The following is a 9671-nucleotide window of genomic DNA, read 5'->3' as shown; positions in this document are numbered from 1 at the left end:
AGAATTTATAATAAACATACAGATAATTGGTTTGTTGTTGAAAATGCTTGCACAGATGAATCCTTGCTAGTTTTCTCCTCATCATTACCTGTCCCTGGAAGTCCCCTTGAACCTGATCTTTGTGTTGTTGTAAATGCCTGTAACTCTAATATATGCAGAGTGTACACAGTAAAGGTTTCCCCATGTCCATTCTCCTAAAGAGTTCCTTTGCAGAGACATTGGCATGCTTACAGCATTCATTCACTACTGCATTTTGCTGCTTGTGTTGAAAAATGTTTCTGTGCATTCTCTTATATCCATTTATTTTTAACCTCATGAAAACTGTGGAAACATCTGTATAATGTGAACGAGTCATTCATTTTCTTTGTAGTTACCAGCTTCTAATGCTTGTGAACCAAGTTTGGTAAGGACTTTAAAGCTTGAATACTTCAGCATGATGTTAAATGTCCCCTTCTGTATTAACAATTGAGGATGATATCACAGCCTCTTACCTTCTGGGTTTGAGTCTACTGCTGGTTGTGAGGACTAGCCACTATTTCTGTGTAATTGCACTTAGCTTGTGGATTACACCGAATGTGGGAGCAGGTCATTGAAAGAGACTAGGGGTCTACCTGCCACTACCTAATTTGTAACAGATGTGCCATTGGTACTCTTTCCTCCATATTTATTCACACTGTGCTGTATAATGAGGTTGCAGTTGAAGGGGAAGAAAAGGAAAAGAAAAGAAAAAAAAAGATGTTCAGCTAGTTTAAATTGGTGTGCATCATGTGCTTTGGTGGGGAACTTACTGCCCTCCTGACTAAAGCTTACAGGCCCAGACTATGGGACAGTCATAACCATCTTCAGAATTAGTTCCCTGGCTAGATGTGGCTGCGGGTTAAATGAAGCTGCCCTGAGCAAGGGGGACAAGGTGAGTGTGGGAAGATGTGGGCTACTTCATGAAACTCCTTGCTGCAACAGCAGTTCTGTAGCGAGTCACTGCCGCTTTGTTGGTCTTTGGCTTTTTGTTAATAGATTCTTAATTTTACCAATTATAGGTATTTTTTGGCTGTGGGAAGGTGTGAGTGAAATTTGGCGGTGTATCTGAAGGATTTTTCCATCACATTTACATCATCTTTGTAGTATTCCTTAATTTATTTTTTTCAGGTTTCACACAGGGAAAGAATATTGCTGTCTCTTCATAACAGAATTTCTGCTCTCTGGTGGAGGAGCACCTCTTCTACATAGTTTTTAATGAAGTTTTATTTCATTGAAGATGATTACACATCAATTGAAATTAATATTTTGCAAAACTCATTTATTTTCTTCTTTCAATTGGGTAACAGTCTACTGGACCTTAACCAATGTCGGTCTCAATACATTCTTCTAACAGCTGTTTTATGGATGATAGCTTACTTAATTGCTTATTTAAAATACATGGTATTGTTTCCACCAGAAGCTTGATTGCAGAATTGGGCCTATTTATAAAAGTAGGCTTTCAAGTAGGCTCTTGAGGTGCATCTGTACTTATTTCTCGTAAGATATTGTTATGGTCAAACCAGCATCTAGCAGAGTACACTCAGAAACCACTCTGCAAATTTTAAGTAACATTAAGTGCTGTTTGACTAGGTCAGTTGCCTGTGTTAAATTAATGACAGCAAACATACATCATCGCTGCATCTGTTTACACATCTGTCTGTGTTTCACTGCATTGTCAACTGCAGAATCTGGAAAAATAATGACTATGGCAAAGAGATTTGTATTAAAAAGGGGCTATTTGTGTTATATAACACCATACTGTGTTTTCATTGTTTTGCAGCACATCTATTACTTATATCTTCACTGCTTTTTCTTCCTGAGCAAGCCAGTTATGTCTGGTTTTGCCACTTTGTTGCAATCTCACGGAAAAAAAAAAAAAAAAAAGCAGTTCTACATATGCAGTAGTTGCAGCTGAAAGCAGTGATAATGACCCTCTATGAATACAGCATTTAAAAATAAGCCTTCTTAAACAAATGGGGATCTGCTGCCTCTTCATTTCTCTTTAACAAGCTAAATGTTTGAGTCAATGATGTCTGAACCACACCAGACAGAGGCTGGGAGCTGGGTGGAGCTGTCAGTTTCCATACTGAGCTGAGAGAATAGGGGAGACCTCCTCGTTTTGCTTTTATTTCTCTGCTTTGTTTTTCAGTTATGCAGTTTGCCTGTCTGTTCATGGAAGTGTCCCAGAAACTTCCTTCCTGCGTAGCTGGGTACATGTGTGCCTTCCATCATTCTGTCTCTCATGACCACTGATGCTTGTGTCTTCCACGTATGCATATGGGTTAAGAGGTGTTGCTACATGGATGGGAAGGGGACTGGCCTCTGACCTGGCCAAGGTCACAAGAGGGGATGTCTGTCTGAGGCTGGGGCTTGACTCAACTTTTGAACCCCAGTCCTACTTACAAAATTGCCTAATTTTCTAAAATAGTTCTTTCACTGAATGGAAACTCATTGTTAACATTTCTCTTTGCTTTGGTTTCATCCACTCACTGAAAGATTATCCTTCATATTGTCACCCAGGACAGAAACAACCAAACAAAACAGAAATGTTCTGTAATTGGTGATTAAGACTATATTGCTCTGAAAGATCTCAAGCATTATTTTCAGCATATCTCCTGAGCCTTATTAAGAACTGCATTAACAGGCTTTTTTAATATTTGGCACAGTTATGTGCGTCTGACCGGGAGGTATCTGCACATTCATGGTAGTCCCTCCATGTATGTGCCTGCCTGCCCATATTGGCTAATTTTTTTATTTTTATTTTTGTGTGTGTACATCTGTGCTTGATATTTAGAGTCAGGATCATCAGTCTTATACTTATCCTCTAGTGTGCTGTGGTTTAATTTGCATGTGTGGGGTGCAGACATGGTTCATTACAGTTTTGGAATAGTTCTAGCATTGAGTTTCTCCAGCTATCCACTCTGTGCATTTGGCCCTGCTAAAACTACTTCATCTGCTTGTAATCTCTAGAATCTGAGGTTAACTGACTCCAAATCTCCCAAGTAGTTTCACGTTCTTTTAATGTGACTGCCCACACGCTTTTCTCAGAGCCCACTGTCAGAAGTCACAGAAAATAAAACAGAAAATACAGTGATTACACTTTAAGTCATCCTATCAGCTTTTTTATCTCACCATAATTTCTCTCTGCACGATAAAGCCAAACTTAGTTAGCTCTGATAGGGAGTCACAGTTTCTTGCAGTCACTGTTGTGCAGAGCTAGTCGTTTTTAGATAATTCAGGTAAGCATCCTTCAAATCCATGCAGACACTTGCCACAGCATGCTCCTGCTGTCAGTCATAGACCATTGAACCTGTCGCTCAGGATCAAGTGCTTAGGATGTATCAGAAACATGCCCTTCATTTGCCCTTACGGAACTCAAACTCATTGGGGAAGAATGACATTTAAATTGGTATTTATGAATAAGATAATTTCCTGACCAGAAGCAATGTTTGGGTAGCTGTTTTCCTTAAGCTGGAGAAGGATAAGCCTGTGTTTATAATTCATTTTCCTTACACGTGATATTTTTTTCTTCCTTTCACTGATTAACTTCTTCAGCTGTTCTATTTGTAGCATAACATTAATATTGAAAATAGAATTATGAAGGCAGCAAAGAAATAATATTTGATCTCCTTTTGGCAACAGAACCATATACATTTATCCAATAACTATATATGAAAAGTGACAATAAATTGGCATGAAACATCAGAGAGGTGACACATTTATAATATTAACTAAGTTTTGCATATTAAGTATAAAAAAGAGAGAGAGAAAAAAAAAAAAAGAAACATTCAGTAATGTGCCTGCCCCAGACACTGAAGTGAAGGGCCCCAGATACAGGGAAGGCTCTGCGCTGGAAAACCAGCATACAAACCTCCTCGTTGGCTCCAGCTTTTCCCTTCCAGCTGCCAGATCTGGTACCTCTGCCATTCCCTAGCTCCAAGCCTCATTGTGCTAATTTATACTGATTTAATAATTGCAATTCCTTAATTTTGCCACAGAGATGCAACAGTTGATGAGAATAGTTGCAGCATCAGAAAGTTTGGGATCTTTTGCAATGCTACATTACCATTTCACAATTAAGATGACAAAGCTTCAGGAAGAAAAATGCCAGCTAACTAAGGGTTTTAAGGTTATAAGAAATGGCTCATTTTTAATAAGAATTATACAACTAAAAGTAAGGGGGAATACTGAATTGACAAGGGAGCAGAATGTCATAACTTTTTAGATTTATTTGTTTGGCGTTATTAACTCTTAACCTTTTTTGTTTATCTTGTTACTTTTCTGTAGCATATGTTTTATTATTGAATTTTCCAGGAGACCAATAAAGGAAAAAGATGAGATTTACAGAATTTAAAAATTCTGCAAGCTTCACTTGTCAAATTAAGCTATCAGAACACTTTCCATTCTGGAAATCCTAGGATTCAAGGCAGTCTTCAATTATGCAAGGACAAACTAATCTTTTCAGGTGTTTCTAGTCTTTACTTTTTGAAAAATCGTTCTCTCAACATTAAGACAGTTTCATACCAAGCTTGACATTTTGTTATTTAGCTGCTCTTCATCTAATAAGACAAAGAAAAATGGAAGAACCTTTAAAATGTGTTTTTATTATTCCTCAGAGACAGAGTTGTTTTCCTTAACCTTTACAAACATTTTATTTTAGTAACAGAAAGAAGGAATAATGTGAACTTCTGGGCTCTTGGAAGCCTTTGTATTTTTTTTTTCACTGATCTTAATAAGGCCAGAAAGTTGTCCTTCGTGCTGAATAGAGTTAGAAGTAGGCAAATGAAATCTCTACCCCTACCTACCTCCTAAAAAATAAGCTCCAGCATTTACTTCTCTACTTAATTTATTAAGTGTTCTGTAGTAGATCAAAAGTGATGTCTGTGTTTCACTTGTATAAACTTATGTTTATATTGTGAAATGCTATGCAACTGCAAAAATGCAAATGCACCATTTCTGAGCAATTCCATTTCTGGGCTGGACTGCGTAGAGAGGAAGGGATGATTACTCTGTTAGGCTAACAGAGGGACACTTCCAAATGGTGTGAAAATTAATAACCCCTCTGGTCTGAAGCAGGAGATGTCAATAAAGAGGATCTCATCTGTGGCTCTTTATGTTTATATCTCAAAAGAGCTAAGCTAAATATATAACAAGGATTAATTATTTGAATTTTATGAGATATTGTGCACAGATGCTCCAAAAGAGGAGTGCACTTCATTCACTAACGTGTTTTTCCTCGGCAAACAGTTGATAACTGCGTGTTGCAAGTACTGGAGCTGCACCATTCCCCCTGGCTTGGCGAGTTATCCCAGTCACATTACTTCTGTTCCCATAGCAAAGCAGGATGGAATGCACTGAGGATATCCTTCCCATCAAAAAATACAAATACCAATAAAATGTTGATGTATATTTTCACTCAAAATGATCTGAAGAAAGCATTAGTATTTGGTAAAAGCTCATAAAAATGCAAATGAGTCATGAACATTTCTCCAAAGTCTTATTTAGGAAAATTTGTTCCTCTAGTATTTGTGCAGTTCCAACCTGAATTCTCTACTTTTTCTTTTCTTGTAGTGGCAGATTGGCAAGAAAATGGGTCCCAGATAACTGGAGTGCAAACCTAGGAGTCTAAATCAAAGCGAGCAGCATTTCTGAGAAAAGGAAGTGTAGTACAGAGGACCTGAAGAAGCACCATATGATGGGCTTCTGGGAGTTAGCTTCCGTAGACACAGATGTCATCAGACACTGCGACAGCCAAACTTTGCAGATAGGCAGGACTTTGCCGCAGGCTTTTGTTGACAGACAGATAAAGAAAACACAGAAGTACCTGGCGAGATGCTGCACAAAAATGAACCTGCCCATGGAGGTCGAGCCCTTAGTCCCAGCTGGGGATAATGTAAGAACACTTCCTACTCTTGCCCCCAGTCCAGGTTTACTTCAAGAAGAAGAGATGCATAAAGTCTATAATGAAATCCATGTAATGCTCTGGCCAGTATATCACAAACCCTTAATTTACCTAGCTATGGAGTTTATGAAGGAGCTTCTGCATTACCGTCAGCTTAGTGCATTGTCTAACTTATCGAATAAGGAGCCTGACATGCCAGGTTGGTAAAAAGGACTTAACACAGCCGTACCATCTCTCCAATCAAGTATTGTCTAGGCCCTTTCTGCCACAAAAGTTAATTATTTATTTATTTGCCATTGATTTTCCCTAATTCAAAATTATTTGATTAGAGGATTTTGCTAAAAAAGCAGCATTAAAAAAATACAGTCTGTATGTGTTCCTCTGGTGAGGCAGATAATATCGCCAACGTTCTGGGGAGCCACACAGGGAGTTTAGTGATTTTTTTATGGAAATGAAACAGGAACCCTCATTCCACTGATTAAGAAGGGAAGTGAAAACTGCTGCTCAGCCTTGTAATTGTTGAACAATTGTACTCCACTTGAAATCAATGGGGATTTAGCCAAAGCTGAGGACAGAGGTTTGGGTTCATCATCATGTAATGCTAATTCATTTCTAAATCCGTGCAGAGATCAACAAATCCAATGGGTCCTGAGTAACATAGAAGTGGTTTTAAACCACAAGGCGAGAATCAAATCTGTATTTGTTGTATTTGTTATTGGCTGGAATCAAGGGCTTTGGAGCTGATTCAATTGTCAATTTAAGGGTGAAGGCAAAGTTGCAAAGCAGTGGATGACACTGGAATAACAGTGTAATTTGCTGTGCCCCACCTGAAAGGTAGCAGTAAAAGATCACGAGGAGTGGCTGGCACTGATACAGCAGACTGCTTTGTTCCCAGAGCCTAGCTTCTGGCATGAACAGGAGCATCTTCAAGGCTACTAGTATTGGGTTTAAGCAGCTAGGACTGTGTAAACCTGTTGGCAATCGGGGATTACTGGAACAGAAAAGTTTTGGGTAGTCCCATTTCCTAGCCTGGGATTTTGCTGGCTGCCCACTGCAGTTTGTCAGAGCAAGGGATGCCTCCAGTTCCAGGCCTGTTGGGCTTTTATGGATGCTTTGCTGCTATTCTGCCGTATGTTGCATCAAATAACTACAACTGCAGATCACAGCTGTGCTTTATGAAATATAGAGAAATGATATAATACCTTTTTATTTGCAATGCACTGCTAGCCATTAAAATTCAGTCATAACAGCATCCCAGGTGGGTGACTTTACCCTGCCAGTTTTGTTGCTTTCCATTTTGGGCTTCCTGCATACCACACTGAAGAGATAAACAGCAGCTGTAGGTCTTTGCTGCTTCAAGTTTTAAAGATAATTTCTTTGGCCATATTTCCTTCTGGAAGCTAAAATGTTGGCAAATGGTGCTGAAAGTCCTTGAGGAGACCTCTCTGGGAGCATCAGGTGACTCATTCTCTGAGGACAGCAATGCATTTCCTAAAGACCAGCATTGCTTTCCCAAGCACTGACCATAGACCTAAACTTGTACCAGATGAGGTGTCAGACTGACAGCTTGTTGTCAGTCACACAGCTGTCCAAAACACAGCTGAGCACTCCCCTCCTCAGGGCTCCCAGAGCAGGTCTCCGTCTCAGTGCCCTTGCAGGAGGTCCATGGTCCTTGCCAGGTAGGTGACACAGGGCTCCCTGCTGGGAAGGGAGGACTTCTTCACCACCACAACCCCTGGTCAGTAGATTTTGGCACAAGAAGCAAATACCCGGGAGCCAGCTAGGCTGTGCACGGTGTCACACTGCTGTAATCCTTACAAAGTGCACTGCATCAAAAGGAGTGTTGAGCTGCCCTAGGGTTACAAGGCAGCAGGCTGCTCTCTGGCTCGCTTATTTGCCTCCCAGAAGCTTTTATCCTGGGCTTGTGCAAAGTGAGCTAAGGGCTTGTGGGATGTGCTGGTCCCTGCTGCCAGCTCCTGTTGGCTGAACCAGAGATGTCGTTTTACCTCCAAGGAGGATGGCATTGAGAACATCAGTGGGTTTTGCAGGTTGAGATTGAGCCGGTGTTTTCTTCAGCAAGTGTTTCTCAGCTGGAGACGTTGGGCAGACTTTGAGGTTTTGCACAGGCACAGATGAAATCGAAGCGATCTAATGAGTAACCAGCAGCTCCTATCACACACGGGGTGGATAGGGGGGTGGACGTGAAAGGTACTTGTGTCTGAACTGATTGTTCTGGTCTCTTCCTCACTAGGATAAAGAAGTGAACCTGGAGCAGGTCCACAGACGCATGAACAGTTTAATCGATGAGGACATAGCCCACAAGCAGATCTCTCCGGCGTCCATCGAAATCTCAGCCCTGGAGATCGGTGGCATGCAGCCAGCTCAGACCCTGGAGCCGGTACGCGAATACCAGAACACACAACTTTCTGTCACCACCTTTTTACCAGAACAGACAACTCATGGTGCCAGCAGGACACTCACAGCTGCCTCTGGCAGCAACCTGCCGCTGCCCCTGAGCAGCTCAGCCACCATGCCCTCCATACAGTGTAAACACAGGTCGCCAAATGGAGGACTATTTCGTCAGAGTCCCGTGAAAACCCCGATCCCAATGTCATTTCAGTCTGTGCCAGGGGGAGTCATTCCAGAAGCAATGGAGCCCTCTCATGGAACATCCATTTGATGAAAACAAACAGTAACACAACCAGCAGAGCTTTTTAATACAAAATTTAAAACAAACAAACAAAAAAGAAACTCTTACATTTTTCTTGTATATACGTGTAAATAATGAAAGAATGAAGTGGGGTAAAAGTGTATTTTGAATATTCCCAATTTTCGAAGTCAGTAAAAAACAAAAGAAAAAAAAAAACAAACAAAAATGTATGAATGACTTTGTAAATTTTGTTCTATATGAATAAAAAGGCAAACTACTTGTGATCGTTCTCAAGTGCCAAAGAAGACCAGTTACTGGGACTGAGGGCCATATTTTTTTTTCCCTGAGGATTTCAGCATATCCTTCCTGTTCTTTTTGTTTTCAGAGAAAAAAAAAAAAAATCCATTTCTTGCCAGAAAAGTTCACTGTGCTCAGGCCTCTCCTTTCCCCAAAACCCTCTTGATGGCAATTCATTCGCAGAGTTTAACAGCTGGTACTAGCATAACAGAAACAAATATTTTAAACCTGAATTATAACTAAAACCCAACAAAAGATGAACTTTTGCCTTCTAACAAGGATTTAAACTTCCACATGGTTCCTAAGTTTAAGCACAGATTATTGAGTTGTGTATTTATATGTTTACTGTGCTGTGGGGCTGTTTTTATTTGATCTTCTGTGTTTTATATATATATATATAATATATATGTCATATAGCATATGTATATTATATATATAAATGCTTTGATAAATAGCAGGTTTCAGGTTATGGGTAAAGCTGCAATGAAAAAGCTGATTTTTTTTTTTTTTTTTTTTTTGTGTGTGTGTATGTGTGTGTCTTATATACACAAATGAAAAAGGGGAGTAACCAGTGGTTGACAAGATTGAGAGAAGGGGGAGCTTGAACAGGCAGGAGATAATGGCACTGCAGCGACTGTGCCCTCTGGTGCTGTTCCTTTCTTTGAGATTTTTAAGGAATTTGCTGCAAAATGGATGTGATGCTCACTGTTGAAGTCATATCCCTGAATTATAAGGCTATCCTCATGACTACAAGCACAGCTCTGTTTTTTGTTTTTGTTTTTTGTTTTTTTTTTTTTCTGTTGA

General features: G+C 40.0%; 1 protein-coding gene across 11 annotated transcripts in view; it reads left to right on the top strand.

Annotated features, from left to right (window-relative positions):
* The window catches only part of GRID1 (glutamate ionotropic receptor delta type subunit 1), a 583553-nt gene extending 574694 nt beyond the window's left edge, over positions 1 to 8859 (top strand). For 10 of the 11 annotated variants that reach the window (XM_068688379.1, XM_068688377.1, XM_068688380.1 and 7 more), the window contains one exon: positions 8172 to 8859. In XM_068688379.1, coding sequence (XP_068544480.1) covers positions 8172 to 8600 — 429 coding nt within the window. In that variant the 3' untranslated portion in view covers positions 8601 to 8859. The remainder of the gene's footprint in view (positions 1 to 8171) is intronic. The other variant, XM_068688381.1, reaches the window with a different exon arrangement.
* Positions 8860 to 9671: the final 812 nt, after the last annotated feature.

The sequence above is a fragment of the Anas acuta genome, chromosome 7 (genome assembly GCF_963932015.1).
Source record: "Anas acuta chromosome 7, bAnaAcu1.1, whole genome shotgun sequence".
NCBI classification, from domain to species: domain Eukaryota; kingdom Metazoa; phylum Chordata; class Aves; order Anseriformes; family Anatidae; genus Anas; species Anas acuta.
This window is presented reverse-complemented; position numbering and strand designations above follow the sequence as displayed.